Source organism: Fulmarus glacialis, unplaced genomic scaffold, assembly GCF_000690835.1.
Source record: "Fulmarus glacialis isolate BGI_N327 unplaced genomic scaffold, ASM69083v1 scaffold36968, whole genome shotgun sequence".
Taxonomy (NCBI): Eukaryota; Metazoa; Chordata; class Aves; order Procellariiformes; family Procellariidae; genus Fulmarus; species Fulmarus glacialis.
Genome location: NW_009229526.1, coordinates 2,662 through 22,712, shown reverse-complemented (window position 1 = coordinate 22,712; position 20,051 = coordinate 2,662). Strand labels below are relative to the sequence as shown.

At 49.4% G+C, this 20,051-nt stretch overlaps 1 protein-coding gene across 1 annotated transcript in view; it reads left to right on the top strand.

Annotated features, from left to right (window-relative positions):
- Positions 1-19,322, top strand: part of IGHMBP2 (immunoglobulin mu binding protein 2) — a gene marked incomplete at its 5' end in the record, with an annotated part of 42,911 nt that extends 23,589 nt beyond the window's left edge. The window contains 7 exons of the mRNA XM_009583885.1: positions 4,570-4,752; positions 9,953-10,071; positions 12,292-12,386; positions 12,769-12,892; positions 14,961-15,794; positions 16,510-16,694; positions 19,125-19,322. Of these exons, the coding sequence (XP_009582180.1) occupies positions 4,570-4,752; positions 9,953-10,071; positions 12,292-12,386; positions 12,769-12,892; positions 14,961-15,794; positions 16,510-16,694; positions 19,125-19,322 (1,738 nt within the window). The remainder of the gene's footprint in view (positions 1-4,569; positions 4,753-9,952; positions 10,072-12,291; positions 12,387-12,768; positions 12,893-14,960; positions 15,795-16,509; positions 16,695-19,124) is intronic.
- Between the last annotated feature and the right edge of the window lie 729 nt (positions 19,323-20,051).

Genomic DNA, 20,051 nt, shown 5'->3' with positions numbered 1-20,051 from the left:
TCTGACAGGAACATTTGTTTTCCTTGTTTTCATTTTAGTCCTCATTCTATCCTTTTCTGACATCCTAATTAATTTGTCTCCACATCAGGGCTTTGATTTATTAATTTGTTTTTACACTCTTCAGATGTCTGCAGATACTTATCAGACCTCTTGCTCTCAACTGATTTCTTAGACAAGCACAGGAATATTTTGCCGTCTTCTTTGTTAGCAGTCAGTCTGGATGTCTCCACCGTCCCAAATCCACATGCTAGTCCTCCATGCTCAGTAGTTTGCTGATTTGCATGTCAGGTCCAAATGGACTTGCTTTCGCTTCGTCACTGAAGAGCAAGTGCCAGGCCTTGGCTTTCTTTGATAACCTCCATAACTGGAAAGAACAAGCAACTCTCCTCCATCATATTTGCAAGGGTTAAAAAAAATCCACAATATCCAGAGAAAGGGGGAGTTCTGCACAGCTTCACTTACTACTACTTTACCTATTTTTGAAACCTCTTAAACTTATACCAGGATAGAAAAGCCCAGGGCACAAAACAAAGGACAGCTAATACTTTGCATGTCCACAACAGCCTTAGCCTGTTTTGACATCCAAGAGCTTAATGCAGAGTTCTTGAGGTAGGAAAACACAGTGACATCCTTCTCCAGACTTTACTGTCCGAATTCGGTGGTGTACAGCGGAGATCAGAGTCACACCAACGTCTCCTTCTGTCTCTTAGGGAGGAGACCAGCTATCCAGAGGATGAGTAAGAAAAGATATAACATGACTGAGGACACAGCTCCATCCCTCCATGGGAAACACTTCCCTTTTGTTCCCTCTAGTAGTGATCATTCTTGACGTCTACATGGCAGGCTGACTCCTCACACCCAGCCCATAAAGGATATTTCACACCATGGTGGGCACAAAAGCCTTTGAAATATTTGGTTCCACTTGGCTACAGCTATCACCGTTAATGTGTAGCGTTTCTTCCAAGAGCTGGAGGAGGAAGCCTTACCTATGAAGAGCAGCATGGCCTCATCCTCCTCACTGGGATCTAGCCTGGTACCCCCACGCCCTCCCCGGGAAGGTGCATTTGAGCAAAGCTTTTTCCTGCATGTGAAGCAAGGTGAAACCAGGTTAGCAGCAAATACCAGCTGCTGTGGGCTTGTTTTGGTAATTTTAGATTTCCTAGCTTTACTTTAGGTACTTTAAAGTAGATACTGCTGAGCATCAGGTGCATGATTCTGTCTGTCCAACCTCCTATCCCAATTTAATTTCTCTAAAGCAATTGATACTTAAAAAGCTTTTGCTCAGTGCTCTTATGATTTTGTTGGCATAGAAATCAACCATTGTAGGAATTAATTGAGTGGTAAAAATAATAGAAATTTATTAACAGGTGAAATATTCACAAGCAGTTTAATGTCCTCATTATTAATTCAACATATAACCTCATGTAGATCCTGCAGAGGAAACTGTGCTGTTAGTGTATAGAAGAGCACTATTTCTAAGGCTTGCTGTGAGGTTTAATGCCTCCCCCATGCTTTATTGTATATCACTACAAGAGACACTTCAGAATATTTGTTGTTAAAAAACACCAGGGTTTTCCTGCCAGTTCTGCATGAAAATCAGTTTTAGGCTTGCTCTTAGATTTGCAAGAATTTGTGAGCTGAGGGAGGGGAGTAAAGGCCAAAAGCAAATGGGAGGTACCTTTGGTTGGCAAGGCTACTAAGCTTGCTGCATCCCTTTAAGACTTTGAGAGCATCGTATTTTGGTGAGGTATCCCTCACTTCTCACTTGAGTTGCCTGATGTGACTTCCACAGTCAGTGTCTGGCAGCAGCAAAGGCCAGGAACAGCGTCATCATCAACCGGGCACGGTCCCTGGGGGTCTGAGCACAGTGAGCAGGGCCAGGGGCTGGTAATGGGGTTCATCAACAGCTCCAGCAAGCTCTGAACAGGTCTGGGGTCCATCCAGGGGGTCCCATCAGGAGGTGGGCTAGAAACAAAGCCATGATATGGATCCAGGATCCACCTAGAAGATACAGCTAAAGATAGGATCAAAGTGACCTGCAACATAGATCCAAGATCCAGAGATCTCTCCATCCAGGAGGTAGAGCTAGGACATAACTCAGAGAGGGACTGAAGGGCCAGTGCTGAGCTTAAATGGGGCCCGTGGGCAGAGGGTGTGGGTCCCAGGTGAGGCTGGTCAGGGCAATTAAAGCCTCGTGGTGCCCTCTTGGCCCTGAGAGCCAGATCACCTGTGGGTGACTCAGCATGTGACCTGCTTTTTCATTAGCCTGTCAGGAGGAGATGGCTGATGGAAGGAACCACAAGCATTTTATCTTGGTGATAGTGGTCATGCTCTAGGCAAAGACCAAGTAAGAGGTTGGCTCTGGATCCCCAGATTCCCTGGTCACGCAGGAGGAAGGGCTGTTCCTATGGGAATGGCTATTTCAGGTAGGTGCTTGTGCCTGAGTGCAGACCGCTCTCCCTGTTAAAACTGCTGCTTTTCCTCCTTGCCCGGGAGATCAAGGCTGCCTTTTAGCATGCCCCGTGGGGCAGAGCAGAGCTGGGACGATCAGGCTGTCAGTGTCTTCTCATTCAGTTATGAGCTTGGAAGGAGAAAAGCTCATTCCTGATAACTGGAACGAGCTCCCCAGTTTTTTTCCCTCCCGAAAACCCAGCCCACCTCTGACAGACTGCTGTTTCACCCACACCTTGCTTTTCTCCCATGCTCTCAGCTGGGAGCATAAGGACCTCTGTAAGTACATACCAGTAGCAACACTGGGGCTGGGGAGCTGTAAAGGCTTCATGGCCAACCTCAGTGCAGTTCATGATCAGCAGCAAAATGCGCAGCACAGCTGGAAACATCTGTTGCGTAAAGCACAATATCCTTATTGCAAACCTGCCAACCTTCCTCCTGGCTTCTGTGCCTGTATGTGTTGTTCAATGCGTGTTAACATTACAACAGCCTTTCAAAAAGCAGTACTGTCTCCGAAGTCCTGCAGTTGCATCCGTTCACGGTTTATGACCCCTTTTTTCCCCTGTATGCTGCATTCTGTGATTTAGCAAGGAGGGCTAATGAGACTCGACTTCTCAGAAAGATCTACCCTCAATTTTCTCTTCTGCAATTTTAATGAATTTGCAGTCTCTTGTTATATTTACCAAGTGCCCTGTTGTTAACATGACAGGGCTGGCCAGTACAGCAAACAAGACGCTCGCTGTGGTGCCATGTAGTAATGTAATGCTTCCCAGGTCAGTAATTGGATGCGTGCTGTGCCCCTTAGCCTTGACGGAAATAATTTTCCCGAGCTGTTCTCTATCATCATTTCATCATCTTTGTGCTTGTTCATTGTGTTCTGGTAGCAACCAGAACCCCTCACCATGAACCACAGTCTTGTACGAGGCGCTGGACGCACAGTATGAAAAAACTCTTTATGCTCTGAAATGCTCAAAATGCAAAATCAAAGTACAGCAATTCTTGTCCTTCTTCCTCAGACGGTACCATTAGGTGATGCTTGTAACAAACCCTTTCTGTACAGCAAAGAGAAAGCAATTAGGCTCCTGAAAGGCTTATTTCATTAGGAGCTTTATTAATTTGTGTCACAGATAGAAGCACAGGACCTTTGCCAGAAGTGATGGAGTGTTGGTTTTCTTAATGGGTAATAAAGCAATAAGCGCTGAAATGCATTAGTGCGTTAGTCTGGGGTGAGCAGCCAAGAAGCAATGAGAATGCTTGAGCGGCAAGTGTCTCGATAAAACATTAGCAAGGTCTGGCTGTGTTGACACCAACCGTTTCAAGATTTAGGGTCGAGCTCTGATACTAGTGCATTAGGTGATTCTGATGCTGTTGCTAAGCTTGCAGTAACGCGAGTGTAATGCGACACTGACAGATGCAGGATCTAGAGCTTGTTATGAGCAGTGTGACTGCGGATGTTGACGGGATGAGCTTACAGGTTAAGAGTTTTTTGTTCTGGAGCTGTTTCCCCAAGTAGAGATTTTGGGCATCCTCACTCATCTTATTCCAACCGCACTGAGCAGGTCTGGGTGTGAGAAGTGACTGCTGCAGGCAGCGACAGCCGATACCATTTGCATCTCTTGCATTACAGTGGCAACACCCCTCGGTATTTCCCTATGGGAAAGGGAGGCAGGCGTCTCTCCACCCTGATGTGTTCAAGCTGATCTGATCTCCGTGCAAGGCAGAAGTCTATCCCTGAGGGTCTTCACCCTGTTGGGGAACCTGTGCTGAAAGATAATGCTAGGGACCCTGCAGCCTTCTCCTGCGCCCTTCCCACTGGCTGTTGGTACCCAGGTGAAACAGAGTAGGAAGGCCAGGGAGATAACGCCATCGCAGCAGAGCCGCATGAGGGTGCTCAGCAGCGTCCAGAGTAGATATTGCAGATGCTCTGACGGCATTGCAACTTAACGCCATTAGCATTGATCAACACTGTGTTCAATTCCAGCTGCAGCACTGCCGGGGCTGCATCTGTAGTGAGATGCTGATTGATTCTTTAGTCCAAAGAGGGTTACATCTGTACCTTAGATCATCACTTCAGATCAGACATCTAGACTCCACTTCTGACTTGCTTTTCCCATGCAGGGCTGCTGCCAAGGGCCTTTCACTCAGCTTGATGGAGCGTCTCATCGAGAGGTACGGGGAGAAGATTGTGAAGATGCTGACGGTGCAGTACCGAATGCACCAGGCCATCATGCAGTGGTCTTCCTCGGAGATGTACAGTGGCCGGCTCACTGCTCACCCATCAGTAGCCCAGCATTTGCTCAAGTAAGTGACTTGCTCTTCACTGGTATATGAGCAGAGATGTCTTTTTCATCCCATCGCATGCAGCGTTTGTCCCTTCCCTATGATGGAGTTTTCCATTCCTCCTGGCCCTGCAATAGCATTTCTGTTTCATCTTTTATTTCATCAGGGAAACATTAAGAGCCGGGGGGGAGGTGTCCTTTTTCCTATGTAACAAGAAGTCATGAAGAGTTATCTTCTGTTTCCTCCTTTGGTATGATAAGCAACCAAATAAAATCCCCTTGCATCTGGTGAGAATATATGAAGGCCTGACCTGCAGTGGGCGTACCCGAAGCAGTGTTTCCCTATCTCAAGCTGTCACTGAGGGTAGGACCAGACACCAATCTTTTATTGTGTTTCCACATGTCCACGTGATTACGAGGGCCAGCGTGTGTCCCATCTTTGGTCCCAACATCGACACCAGAAAGATCAGAAAGCAAGATTCCCTTTCCAGCTTGGATAGTTTTACTGCCAGGACAGCACCTGAGGCAGGTCTGATGGCATCGGATCCATTCCTTGTCTACAGTGGTTTCCCTTTTCTCTGGTAATTTAAAGGAAGTGATTAGCATTTCATTTCCATTGCACCCTGGGACGGACAGTTGTTTGCCAACACATGCTGTGACTGTCAATAATTGCTGCTTTTTAGAATTGCAGTCAGTGCAGTTCTGGGAGGTGGATGGGAAAACATTAATTCTCTCTGTTGGACTTGGAGAAGCAAGAAATATCACAGTGCTTGTCTGCATGGTGCTTTTGTATTTTTAGCAATACTTTTTTTTAAATGAAAATACTTAGGAGTTGGAAAAATTTATATTCCCCTAGAATCTCTACATGTCATAGTAGATCCAGTTTTGGACAGAGATAGTTGGAAAGGCCATTTTATCATACTTGTTTCAAAATAATCTTACTTGTGAACAGTGTGAACAATACTACCTGGATGGGAAGAGCAAGCTTTGTGTTCGAGACAGCCCCGGCACCCTCATCTACATCCGCTGCAGCCAGCACGGGGATTTCTGCTTGTGTCAGCATGCTCTGTATTAAGCTTCAATTTACATCAGTGAAGCTATGCTGACTTCTGTCTTGGTGTATTATATATATTATATACATTTGTGTTTACGTACATAATTTTATTGGTGAGTGTGGTGGGTTCTCTAGGTAAGAGTAGGCAAGGCTGGTTCATCAGTGCTCAGCTGAGATGGACAGGACTTATTCGGCAATGTTTTAGCCATATAGATCTAATTCCAGGATCAGTGCTGTACAAAACCCTCTTCTTGATTGTTCTTGTTCCTTGCCATGCTTTTTTTTCCATTTAACTTTGCAAATTAAAAATAGCAACTAGTGAAGAACCCCAGGCAAAATGGTTTGAAACCGTTAAAATAGGAAACCAACTGAAAAGCTGAAGTTAGGTGATTTTATTATTCTGATGAGCTGGTTTATTTTTATAGCTGATGAAGGAGTAAATGTTTTTCTTTCCATTCCACAGTGCAGCTTAGTCCCCTGCTCAGGGCCTTTTCCTGCAGACTCTGGTTTCTAAACTCATAATCAAACCTGCCAGTCCACAGCCCTGCTGACATACCGCATGAATACAGCAATCCTCAGTTCAGGCACTGGACCACGTAAAGTTTCAGTGCTTCTGTAGAAGACCAGGTAATGCAGGGGCTTGATATTGGACCATGATCTTCTCTTGTTTAGGTTGCTAGTACAAATTCCTTCATGATATTTGTAAGCATCTCATGTCTTTTATTGGCTTAGGCCAAATGGTTTGCTTAATCCCTTACCTAAGCAAGAAATAAGTCAGTTTTATTCTCTGACAGTTCTAGGAAAAGCTGTCTTATAAGCAGAAGCATCCTAGGGAAGTGGAAGGCTGGCGCGTGCCCGCAGGAGTTACCTGCTCGTACTGGAAAGCAGCCAAAGCCTGGGCTGCAGCTGCAACGGCAGCATCAGCATTTGACAAATCTGTGTCTGTAGCTTTTTGTTACCTCCTTCCTAAGGGCTGGTGGGTGGTTGGCGAGGAACCTGAAGAGTCCCAAAGCACAGTGCAAGGAGGGGGATCTCCATCTCTGCTGAAAGCATTTTGAGGTCTTCCTTCGAAGAAAGATCTGACTGGAGTGATCCAGACCGTAGCCCCCGCCACACCTCTGGCATTGGCAAAGCCAGCCCCTATGATTGTATTCTAGCCTTGAATTTGCAGTGACCTCGGTGCCGTTTTGAGAGGTGAAGCTTGAAGAAGCGTGTCCCAGTCTTGAGACGTATGGCTGGGAGGAGGTCGAGGTGCAAACACCTTGTGCTACAAATGGTGGCAGGGAGTTTTTGGTCCAGCTGAACTTGTAAAGCCTGCGGGCTTTCATTCAGAACGACTCTCCGGGGTATAATCCCCAATGTATGATAGTAAGGCCACACTCCCACCACGACCTTTCCCTGAACAGTATTGTTGATGCAAGTCTCATCCCCTCTACTTGAAGGACAAAGACTGGTCTTTGGAAGAAGTGCAGTTCTGCTCTAAACAACTTCATATTTCCTTACCAACTTCTGCTCTGGGAGGCACTTGGAGCACTTGGTCTGTGATCCATTAGAGATTTTTGCAGCACCATCTTTTCTCAAAAAAAGGGAACTTTTCAAGGGCAGAGTATTTTCAAGGGAGCAAAACTTTCCCAAATCTCCCTTGTTTCTGAAATGGGTGACGAAGCACTTCAGAAACCCCCACACATCTCCAGAATTTAAGTCAGGGAGGCTGCAAGCAGTATTTTTCACATTCAAAATTTGTGACTCAGTCTGTGAGAAGATGGTTTGAAAATCACCAGCCATTTCTGCTATTAGTTTTTATCTAAGTACAGTGTCAGGTCTACCTTCCCTTAGCACGTTTTTTTTGGACTAACACCCCCTCGCTGATGGGGCATATGGGGGAACCCCCCCCAGTAGTGTGAGAGCTGGAAGATGCTCAGAAGCCAGAATGCCCCTCAGTTGTGATGTGCAACTCACCCAGCTGGGATCACCTCCCCCCAGATGAAGCACAGGGTGCCTGGATGCCCTAGGGCAGTGCGTTGAGCCTGGATCCAGTGTCTGGCTGCAGGGACAACCTGGTTTGTCATCACAGACCAAGAATCTCCCCAGGAACAAAAATCCTTCTCTGCAGCTTGGGCTAGTTTGCAGCAGGTGGGAGAAGTGCCTCTCCCCTTCATCCTGAAGGGATAGCGAAACACTGACAGCTTTTCTCCAAGGCAACAGCCAGTTCTGCTGCAATCTCACTGCCTTAGAAGAGCATGAATTCTTCTCTCACCTGAAAGATTTATGTAGATAATTAGTCCTCTGAAGTGACATTCCCAGGGTCGAGATTTTTCCTGGCCCTGAGAGATGCTGCAAGGGCTTTCCGTGGCCACTGTGAGCAGGCAAAGAATCAGGATTATCAGTAGTTACGTCGAGAACTTGGCTTTTGCTCGAAGTCTTTTGTCTGCACAGATGTGGACAGTGGTAGGACAGTAAGCAGGGCTGGTATAAAGGAGATGGGAAGCCTGTCAGGTTTGATGTTACAAAGAGAGGGAGATAAACCTGTCGTACCCTCCACAGGGAAGGAAACTCTCTAATGGGGAGCTGGAGGCGGTCCCGCTCTGGAGGAGATCGCGGAAAGTGAAGTTGGTTGCTGGTCCCTGGGGTCCGTGGAAATGGGGAAGGTACCTTGTGCCTCTCTTTGAACCCAGTCGCTGGGCTGAGGCAGCCAGCCCCCAAAGCCAGGGGAAGAGCTCTTCCTTGGGGCTCTGGTTTGCCATAGGACTGGGAAGGTGCATCCTGGGCTCTTTTGCAGGGTGTTTGGCTCCCTGTCATAGCTCTACTGATCTCCGTACCTTCCCAGCCGTGCATTACAACAGCAATAGCTTCAGACAGGAGAAAAAATGACTTTCAGTCAAGAGACGACACTTCTGTTGTCAATGGAGTGAGTAATGTCCAGAGTCCATGGGAAGCGAGGGCTGTCGGTGGCATACAAATGCAGAGGAACAGACGTGCAGTGCCAGGAGTGCTGGGAAGGAGAGGCTGCAGCTGGGGGCTTCTCTTGAACTGGAAACTGCCTTTGCCCTCACTTCCCTGCCTGTCATTTGGAGGTAATTCTCCTTTTTGATGGCTTGCCATCTGCATTGTTTATTTGCAGACTCTCCGGAGTCACAGCTCTCCATGATTTGTACGTGATGTACAGTAACACGTCGTTGTTTCAGAGCTCTCCCGCCATCTCCAGGCTTTCCGTTCCTGCCCTCCATCGCCCGTCCTCTTCCTAGGCTGTGAATTCAGCTAGCAACTTCCTTGGGTATTAGAATATCGTTTATTAATTTTTTTTTTTTTTTAAAGCAGCAGCTTTAAATGTAGGAATGATGTGAAAACCCAATTCCTTTGTGGTTCCTTGTGCTGCGCTTTCTTCTCTTGCCCGACAGCACTGCTGTCAAATCTCTGGTAGTACTTCAGGCACGCCTTCTCCGTCTCAACACTGTAAGAAACAGAAAGCAGCTGCCACATCTCCCCAGGTCTGCATATCTTTCCTGTTTGAGACCATTTAAGTGAGACACTAACACCCACACACTGTACCCTTTCCTTGCAATAACTGGGCTGTGTAGCACAGCTGGTGAGAAAGCTCTCAGTACTGCTGGCTGGCCCCTGTGAGACTCTGCGGGGCTCTCAGCTCTTTGTTTGCATTTTGGGAGAGCATTTAAATGGCAATCCCATGGTGCAGAGCAATAATGGCTTTTCAGCCATGGCTTTCTGATGTTGCCAAACTCCCCTGGGCCTCTCGGGACTTGCTGTGCCGTTGGTTGTGGCTGCTGACCTGACACTGAAGCCAGGAAGCCTGGAGCTGAAAGCCAGAGGACCCCATCAGAGCTAAAGGACCCTGCTTAGTTATTGCTGTACTTGACATGCTCTTCAGTAGCACCACTGCAGATGCAAAGGGATCCAAAGCTTGGTGGAGCAGAAAGGGGTGAACCTCAGTTCTCAGTTTCTGTCATTCTCCAGAGCCAATTTTCCTGCGTTTTCACCCCACAAGACACTGCTGTTGGTCTGTAGCCTTGTCACTCGGAAGCAATATCCAGCTATGTTTTCCCTCTGTCCTTGCAGTGTTGTTGGGAGGAGTAAGCAACAACACAGCTGATCATCCCTTTGGCTTAATTTCAGCATTGTTAACTGGCCCTTTCCCAAATACTTTGTGCAGGGACCTGCCGGACGTCATCTCTACAGAAGAGACCACAATTCCCTTATTGCTTATAGACACTGCTGGCTGTGGCCTGTTTGAGCTGGAAGTGGAAGATGAACAGTCTAAGGGGAATCCAGGTACTGTCATTCGGAAAATTTTGTTGGCCAGAATTGATTGTCTGAGGTCCTCAGCCTCCCGTGGGCTTGGCCACTGCACTAGCTGAGCCACGTCCCAGAGATGTCCCCCTCCAGAGCAGGTAGCAGGGGGAAGGTGGGGTCCCCAGGGAGCCTTGCTTATTTGAGAGATCATTTCCTCTATAAATCCTCAAGCTCAAAGGACTCCGAGCCAGAGCGGAGTGGCCACAGGGCCGCGATGACAGTGTGCAGCTTGTGGGTGGCCAGACTGGCTGCCTTGTTCCGTTGCAGAGACATTTCTCCATGCTGTGGACTAGGACAGGGTGGAGGATCCCTGCGGCGGGTGCTTTACACAAGTTGGCAGAGCAAATAATATCAGGCAGAGCACAAGCCTGTTTTAGAGAGGCTGTAGACGTGGCTCAGAATTGCCTCCCAGTCCTCTGCTCCTTTCATGAAGACCTGTATGGCTCTTCTCCATGAATTTTCCTAAGACATTGAGTTTCCTGCTGTTTTTTGACTTAAAAAATAGGTTTCATTATGGAGATCGAGTGTAAAGTCAGGTGCCATAGCCATTCTAATAAAGTGGGAGAACTTTGAAAATGGTGATGCTACCTCCTTTGTGTCCTCGCTTCCACAGCAGGGCAGGGCGGGTGGTTGTGATTTGCTGTTCAGGGATGCTACTCACGCTCCTCCAGATTTAGTCTGGCATCTCCACACCTGCTAGCTGGCTTTAAGAGGCTCACAGAGGGCCTTTGCCAGGATGTGTTGCATATGGGCTGTCCAAAATCTGGTGCTTCATCTGACAATCCACGTATCACAACCTTGTTGTGGAGATAGCTCTCCTAAAAGCGTTAGGGAGAACTTTTAGCCTAGAAAGCTGTCGGCAAAAGGATTGCTGGGAGGGCACAGTGAGCCTTGGCTTTGGGGAAGGTGAGACTTTTCTTTCAGGACAACATCTTCCCCTAGATTGTAAATTCACTGCCCAGATTGGCTTTGCAGTGCCCGGAGGCAACTGATCTCCGTGTGCGGTACCTGTGCCCTGCCACCTCGCCCGCAGCCACCCCTGCCTGCCTGGCTGCTGCCTGCACTTTTCCCGATGGCTGAGCCACAAGCTTTTCTAGCCATTCGCTCTCAGGTGGCCAAAGAGCTTATTTGGCAATGTGGCTGCCTGCCTCAGGGATTCATTTGTTTTCCTCTCTGCTCATCAGTGCAGATCTCATGCCAGCAACAGATTTCTGAGGCTTCAAGTCCCTCTCTGGCAAGGCAGGGAAAATGGACTGTAAAATACAAGGACAGTTTTCACCAGTTTAAATATCTTTTGCCTTCTTTTGTTTGAAAACCCACCAGCATTTAAGTGCCTCTCATTTTTCCATGCACCAGTCCCTTTAGAGAAAGGCTCTTGTCCCCAAATGGAGAGCCAAAAAGACTTGTCTAAGATAACTCAGGGATTTTGAGCAGGGGATTAAATGCACGTCTCCCAAAATCTGGGAGGCAGCCTTTTGGAGCAGCATGCTGCAGGTTCTGGATTTTTATACCTGTGTTTTGCTGCAAAACGGAGGGTAAAGTCAGTTCAGCCAATAAACCGGTGAAATATCTCACATTTGTATTTAACTTGTCCTAATTAGATCTCTCTGAACCGCCACCACCCTGAATAGCCAGTTGTTTGTGGCAGGCTGCCTGCAGTCTCTGGAAGGTCTGAGCACACGGATCTGAGCATGAAGCTTGTTTATTTGGTCATGGGGGTTTAGAAATGCGGGGACTTGAAAAAGCAGAATAAAAGGGAAAGGTGGTGTTTTTTCAGTTGCAGCGTAGAGAATTGAATTTTTAGTGAGGTCTAGGGTCTCACTTCAGAGGGAGAGTGATCTATTGCCTGGATTATGATTGATCTCTTGGATTAATACAGGAAGGCCAGAGAAAGCCAAGTGCTGTTCAGAAAGCTCTTCTTAAGCTTAAGCGAGCTGGTGACATGGAAAAGCAAGAAGCAAGCGCTGTGCGGCCCTGGGAATGGGGCTGTGTAGCACATCACCTGCTAGCCAAGCAAGCCAGGTTGGGAATTGTTACCCCTGCGCAACGCTGAACTGCAGGCAGGACTTTCCTTAGCCTATCCTTGCTGTTTAAGGGGAGGTGGGCAAATTTGTCCGAGCTGCAGCATGTCCAAGCTGGCAGCTTTGCCTCTGCCTGCCAGCCTGTTCCCATCACCGCCCCTTCTGCTTTCTGCCCTAGGGGAGGTGCAGCTGGCTGGTTTGCACATCCAAACCTTGGTGGAAGCCGGTGTGAAGGCACAAGACATTGCTGTTGTAGCCCCCTACAACCTCCAGGTGAGATGACCCTCTCCTGGCATCTCCTCTCTCTTTCCGCATGCACGCAGAGCAAATGCACAGAGGTGGATTCAAACCTTGACATCTCCAGGAGTGATACCAGAATGTCCTCAGAGAGATGAAGGTGGACGTCAGCAGAGCCAAATTGTATAATCAGCATTTGTGGCCAGCTTCTCCACATTTAGCTTGAGGCCACGGAGGGAAGAGGTATTATTTGGATATTTTTCACTCCCAGCCTCAGGAATCAAGGAGTGCTTGACCTTCGGGAGATGTGAGCATTCATCCTTGTGGGTTTGAGAGGGAGGGACTTTACCAAAACAGTGGCATTTTAATCCTTTTCACCTTGCGCTTTTCTTTGAAAGGTATCTATCACGTTTTTCAGGTGGACATGCTGAGAGAGCACCTTTGCCACAGGTACCCAGAGCTAGAAGTTAAATCAGTTGATGGCTTCCAAGGAAGAGAGAAAGAGGCAGTGATCCTGTCGTTCGTGAGATCCAACAGAAAAGGTTAGAGTTCACTGCTGGAGAGTTACTCCATGGGGAATGGGAAAGAAATGGGAACTGTGTGATTGCTCAAAGGTCGCTCGTCATGTTGCCAGTTGCAGTTTAATTGCAGTTCTGACTGTCTCTAGCACTTTGCTCTGAATGAATTTACTGGCAGGAATGAACAAGTACAAGTGCTGTCACAGTTGCAGAGGAAGGCTCCCACGGTAGGCAGCAGGTAAAAAGGAAGCCAGGACTGCGTGGTTTGAAGGTTTCCTGGCTATTGAGGCCTCAGAAACTATTTAAAGCAGGGTCCTAGGAATGGCACATGTCAGGTTAGCACCACGTTTACTGAAGTGCTGAGCACTTCTGACAAAAGGTGAAAATTTGGGGGGCTTATTTCTTGGGTTTGGAGCCTATTTTGGGTCACTTCCCTGAAGAAAGCAAGCAGGAGCTGGCATTACAAGTCATGCACAGAAAATGCTTCTTTTGGGAGCAAACTCTAGAGTGGAAAATCAAGTTCTTTCCTATCAGCAGCTGCAGCGAAAGTTAATAGCTAGAAAAAAGCTGCTGCCCTGGAGCCACGAGGCTCCTTCGGCGGAGCCGTTGGCCCGTGCTAAAGGGTTTTGTGGCAGCCAGCTCAAGCGGAGGGCATGAGTGTGACCGCTCCGTGAACCACCTCTCTCCCATGCGTGGATCACTGCCCTTTTCAAACCCGCAGCGAGACACATCCCTTGCTGCACTACCTTTGCTGCTAATGCTGCTGAAGGTGAGACACTGTGTATGTGCTGGGAGTGCTGACGTCTAGAGGGAAAAAAAAGGGGAAAGCATGTGTGGAAGGAGGAGGCTTTTTTTTTTTTTTTAAGAAAGCCTAGAGCAAGAAAAGCAGCACTGGGGGAGAATGGAGGTGGGGGACAGGACTAAGAATAGTCCTTATTCATGAGTGACTCACCTCGTCTTTGCTCAGTTGGAGCTGGTGTCCTCCATGAAGGCGTGTGTCCCCCAGCTCCCTTCCTGTGCACAGCTAGCAGCCAAAGCTCAGATGCGGTGCAGGAATCACTTGCTTTCCTGGGGGAACGAGGCAGCTTCTCATGGTGTCTGGGCATGGCTCTGGTCTGCATGGGGCACAAGAAATGTTGTTAGTGCCCTCTGAGACCCTTGGGAGAAATCCATACCCTTTTTGCAGCTGCATGTCTCAGCTCAGAGGAGGCCAGGGACCTTGACCAGCAGTGCCTGTCCCTCTGCAGCCATTCCCGATCCAGCAGGAAACTCTCTTGCCGCATCAGAGGAGTTGGACTTGCGCCTGCAGTCAGGCAAAGCCACATCAGAGAAACTGGAAATCATTCTCTAAGCTGCAGAGCACAAAGAGGGGATCGCCCACACCCTGTTCCTCAAAGCAGCTCAAACTAGACTACTTGGCCACAGCAAGGCAAGGCAGAAACAGAGCCAGGCTGGTCACCGCACCAGCGGGGACATTAACTTCTTCCCAACTGGCCTCCTCTTTATCCCCAGGAGCTGGAAACTCAAAAACCGCCCACGCTACTCTTCTCTCTAGCTGATCCTCACTGAGTCATCTTGGCATTTGCTAGCTCTTACTGCTTTTCTTTGAGAAAACAGCCAGAGAGCAGAAGCAAACCTTGCAGAGTTGCCTAAATGGCTTTTACTTTAAACCCATTGAGAGTTTGGGGGCAGGTGGTGGGGGAGTTCTATAGGACAGGGTGTATTTCTTTACCTGCAGTTCCTCTTCTGTCACAAGGTGAGCCTCTTCCACGTTGCTTCATGTTGCATTTGCTCCCAGGTCCCAGCCTGATCTTGTGTCATGGGCCACCCAGGAAAATATTTCTCCTCTCCATGTGCCATCCATCCTCCTCCCGACCCCAGGAGCTAAGTGGGGAGCCCTGGCTCTGGCTTACAGGTGGTGAAATGGAGGCAGAAAGGTGAAGGTGACAGCATGAGTCAGGGAACAGAATCCAATAAACGCTGACTCCCACCCTTCGGCCTAGCAACCCTTCAATCGTTTGGGCCAAATCTAGACCTGGAGCCAATGCTGCACCCACTGACAGTCCTGAGCCCCTTGGTTTCTTTCTCACAGGTGAGGTGGGCTTTCTTGCGGAAGAACGGCGGATAAACGTAGCCGTGACCCGCGCCCGGCGCCACGTGGCTGTCATCTGCGACACCCGCACCGTCAGCAACCAAGCCTTTCTGAAGCGGCTGGTGGATTATTTCAGCCAGCACGGGGAGGTACGCACAGCCTTCGAGTACCTTGACAACCTCGTGCCCGAAAACTACACTCAGGAGGGCCGTGGTGAGCAGCAGCAGGGCACAAAGCTCCCCGCAGCATCTGGCCCCAAACCGCAGCTGCCTCTGGGGAGGAAACTCAAAGCAGCAGCAACCAAAGCAGGGGGTCAGAAGCCAGAAGCGCATTTCTCCCTGAACACAGGCGGACCTGGGAGAGAGAGCTCGGGGACAAAAGACAGTGCCGACAGATTCAAGGCCATGCTGGTGACCTTCCTGGAGAGCAGTGAGACGCAGCTGGATTTCCCCCCATCCCTCAATTCTCACGATCGGATGCTGGTTCACCTAATGGCAGAGGAGTATGGGCTGCAGCACGTGAGCACCGGGGAAGGGAGGGACCGGTACATTAGCGTTCGCAAGAAAGAGCCTGCTGAGCCTTCGCCACCCGCAGCTGCCCTCCCCAGCAAGCAGCTTCCCCTTCCTCAGCCACAACGTCCCAGCAGGGAAACTCCTGTCCCTGCTGAGCCAGGAAGAAGCAGCAAGGGCTCAGAGAGAGTGGACCTGAAAACCCTGCACCTGGAGAGAGTTCAGAGGGAGAAAGCCAGATGGGAGGAGGCAGCAAGGAAGGCTCAGGAGGCCAGTGCCTGCGTTCAGGGCAGCAGCAGGAAAAAAGACAAAAGCAAAGCCAAAGGTAGGTCGCTCTCTTCGCAAGCAGCACAATTAATGGTCTTCCTTGAATAGATCATGCTACTTAATCCCCATGTTTTTGCCTCCAGGCCTTGGGATTTGTCTGCATGCGTGGAGCATGGGATGTGGCTCTTAGAAAGCTCTCTGATGCTTGTCACTGCAGAGATGTGAGAACTGGCAGGAGCGTGCATCAGTTGGCTGCAGCATCTGAGGGAGAGGGGTTTTGGATGCCTGGAGGCACGTGTCTTAAGTTGAAAGAAAAACACTGGGGACCCTTTCACAGGAAGGGAGGCTCAGGAGTTAGATTGGAGGCTCCCAAATGTGGGGAGTGGAACTAAGAGGAGTACCTGGCCCACACTGAAGGACGTGGCTGCCTCCTAAATGCAGAGGCAGGGAAAAATAGAGCCAGGAGCTGCCGTCCTCCCTGCCAGACATGGTCCCTTCCTCTTCCCCAGCCCTTTTTAGGGGGGAGGCACCCAGGCATGCTGCAGGTGGGAGCCTTGAGCTCCTACTAGTGCCTCTGAACACAGGACAGAGTTTACTGGCACGACGGGTCTCACAGGGGCTGAAATCCCAGTCGCTGCAAACGGTGACTCCCTGGACCCGTGCTGCTTCTCACTAGCCCAGGCTGTAGCTGCGGGTTGCTTGGGTTTGTTCTCAACTTCTAAGCAGGTAGTTAAATGGCCAGGTCTCTCCCCCTGACTTCTCCTTCTCCCCAGGAAAGCCAGCAGTTAAGAGTGGAACAGACAGCGTAGTAGAAGAAGATATCGATGCTCTGATTTCTGCTGCCATTAAAGCTGACAACACCTGCAGCTTCCCCCACTGCAAAGCCAGCGTTACGACCCTGGGACAGCTTTGCCTCCACTGCAACAGGTGCTACTGCCTCAGCCATCACATCCCAGAGGTACGTGTGGGGCCGGGCAGCCTGCCCAGGGGTTTGAGCACTCAGGGGGCTGGAGAGGAGTAGGATGTGCCAAGCGGCGTGGGTTTAACGTGGGAATTTTCCCCATCGACCTCCCCAGGCAGAATTTCTTTGCAAGGAGTGTAAAGCAGAACCCTCTCTGTCAGAGCTTTTGCTAGAGCTGCAGGTAGAAAGGGCTGCCAGGCGTTAACATGTGGGCTCTGCATACCTCCTACCGAGAGCTTTTTCTTTTTCCCCTCCTTGCTTTGTGCCTGTCTTTACCATTCTCTGGCATTTACACTCGTGGGTCATGCAGATAAAGCAAGGCAGAGAGGAGAAGTGAAGAGGCTTGGGCTTAAGGCAGTGACTTGAGGGAGCCTGGACACTTGATTCCCAGCTCTTTGCAGATTGTCCCCCTCTTGTCCCCTCTGCAACCTGGGGACAAATGAAGGCTTGAGCCCGCACAGAGCAGTGCTGCGTGCCTACTTAGCAATTAGGCATTTCCTTAAGTGCCTTGCTGGCTTGGAGCTGAGTTGCTCCACACTGTGCAGCCTCAGCTTTAGCTCCCATCCATACCTGAGTGACAGCAGTCCCTCGGCGTCCTCTGCTCTGCTTTCTTGCAGTGGAGGACTCTTGAGCAGGCATCTCAGCAGCCCTGTAATGTCCTGCACCTCTGTGGGAGTAGTATTGTGACAGCCACTGAACCAACAGCTTCTTCCTTGCTGTTCTTCTGTAGCTGCTTGACAGCCCTTTCCTCCCCAGATGTGGGAAGGAAGGAAACTAAGGTTAAACTGGTGTCAGGCTTCATCTTTCTGTTCGGGTGCAGAGGCGGGAAGGTCAGTTTAAGCCTCCAGGGTTGGCACCGTGATGCTTCATGGTAAGCTGGCCTCGGGGTTTGAGTCCGGTGGGCAGAGCTGACGTGGCTGGATGGTGGCTGTGACGAGTACACAGGCTGAGAGGTGACGATTTTCCGTTTAGCCGCAGCTTCCTGTGCCCATCATCCCTCATCCTGCATCACCCAGGCACAGCTCTTTACCGCATGAAGCCTCCCAGGGCTTAGCAACATTTAGTGAGCTGACCTATAAATCCTCAGCATAGATTTTCCCCTTGTCAAGTACTATCTGTTTCCATGGCAAAGAATAGTTGTATTTATGGTCATTCACAATCCAGTTGGGATATACATTTATTTCCTGCAGAATTGCCTCTCCCTGCTGAATTGTAATGAGAACTCCAATGAGAAACAATTGGAAGGATAAAATCCATGTCAACGAATTTTTCTTGCCTTTTAAAGTTGAGCCCTTTTCCCAGATGTTATCAGGCCTCGATGTGAAATAACCTGGCACCTCCTACCCATGCCTGGCCCTAAGAGGGGCTAGCACATACCTGGAGCCATCTCAGAGGGGCTGGAGCTTCTGCATACAGAGGGTCCCTGTTCAGAAAGAGCTCGTGCCCCCCCTTTAGCAAACCCCAGCTGCTGAACCCCTCCCCATCTAGTGCAGCACAGCAGACCCCGTTGAATGATGTTCAACCTGCGCTCCAGCACCTACTGACACAGGAGTTACTGCCCGTTTTAAAGTTGGTCTGGAGGGTCTGTTAGCTTCGGGTGGCTTAGATCGGGCAGCAGGCTCAGAAGTCCCAGTCCTGGCTAGGAGCCGCGTGCTATTCCCAAACATTGACAACCTGCTCCAGCAGCGCTAACAGGGACAGGAAGGTTTGTCATGGCACTGAAAGAACGGGCTGGGATCCTCAGATCAGCTTATGTTCGTGAAAACATCAAATGACTTTGGGATGGACCAAACAGAAGGGGTAAACTTTTAGGATCTGTAATTTAGACCTGGTGGAGATGATTCAGGGTGGTGTTGAACTTGGCTTAATGCACCTTAAACATGGCCTGGGCTTCAGCGCAGATGGGTTTTGGAAAAGGTTTGCCTGCACAGAATTAGCATTATGAAGCTTTTTTTATTCCAATACAGAAGACAGATCTAATTACACTAAAGAAGCAGATACATGGCTACAAAGGTCTCTTCTTTTCACTCCTGTTTCACTCCTTTTTCCCCCAAGTCATACTGTATTAGCAGAGAACATAATCGGGAGCTCAGTTTTATTTCTAGCTCTCATGGGTGAACCATAAAAGATCCAGCTGTTCACATGACGAGTGAGAGTTTCCCCCAGATGTTTAAAGTTTTGCAAGGAGACACTTAAACCGTCCAAAAGAACGGTTTACCTGCTGTGTAGATTCCAGAAGGAGAAAAATCACCTTTATGTTTTGTTTCCTGTTAGAGGAGCTATAAATAAATGGGAGATGGTTTTAGGGGGGTGCAAGGCAGGTGGAAGAGGAATTCCAGGCTCCAGGAATAAAATCGCCCGCTTCCCATGTACGTGATGGCTGCCCTGTTTCCCAGCTACCACCAGTGTCCGTTCTCTCTCTGCCAGGTTCACGGCTGTGGGGAGAAGGCCAAGGCCCACGCGCGGCAGAGGATCAGCAGAGAAGGGGTTCTCTATCCCGGGAGCGGCTCCAAAGACAAGTCCCTGGACCCAGCCAAGAGAGCACATCTCCAGCGGCGGCTAGACAAGAAGCTCAGCGAACTGACCAGCCAGAGAAAGAGCAAAAAGAAAGACAAGGAGAAATGAAGGATCTGAATACTTCTTTTTTAACCTTGAAGTCACAGGTCAGACTGCATAAACCAAAGATGCTATTAAAGCTACAGGGCCATGCTGAGCCCAAGAGGAAAATGGGAGCTCTCATTTTGGGTGGTAGACAGCTTGGAGCCAGTGTGCCTGAATAAATAGTCCCTAAACCACAGAGCAGAGACGGAGGAAGGAGAGAGCTTTATTTGTCCTGGTTATCCTTATTGACAAAGTAATGGATGTACACAGAGAGGCTGGAGAATGCCAGTAAAGACAGATATTAAAACACCTAAAGCAATCGGCTGTTGCTGTGACATTTCTCCCTGCTACAGTAAAAAGATAAATGTCTGTGAGCAGGAACGTGGGAAGAGCTGAAAACCCCGGGTGACCCTCTCCTCCAGGGAGGATGACTAAGAAAACAGATGCCTCCAGCTCCGTTTTCCCAGTCCAGCAATCCTCCCAGCACAGCTCAGAGTTAGAGTGGACTGGTGTGTCCACACAGCAGCCAGCAAAGTCCCAGGTTGCCCTTCGGGAGCAGGCAGAGCTGGGCTGCGTCCCCTCGCCACCATGCAAACGGGCTGCCGGGTGCGGGCTCAGCCCCACCAGCCTCTGCCCCACTGCAGGATGTGGCCCATGCAGGGCTCAACCCTGCTCCAGGGCTGCGTGGGGATGAAGAAGCCTCGAGTCCTTACCTTGCCGGCACCACGGCGAGTTGCTCCGAAACACCCAGCC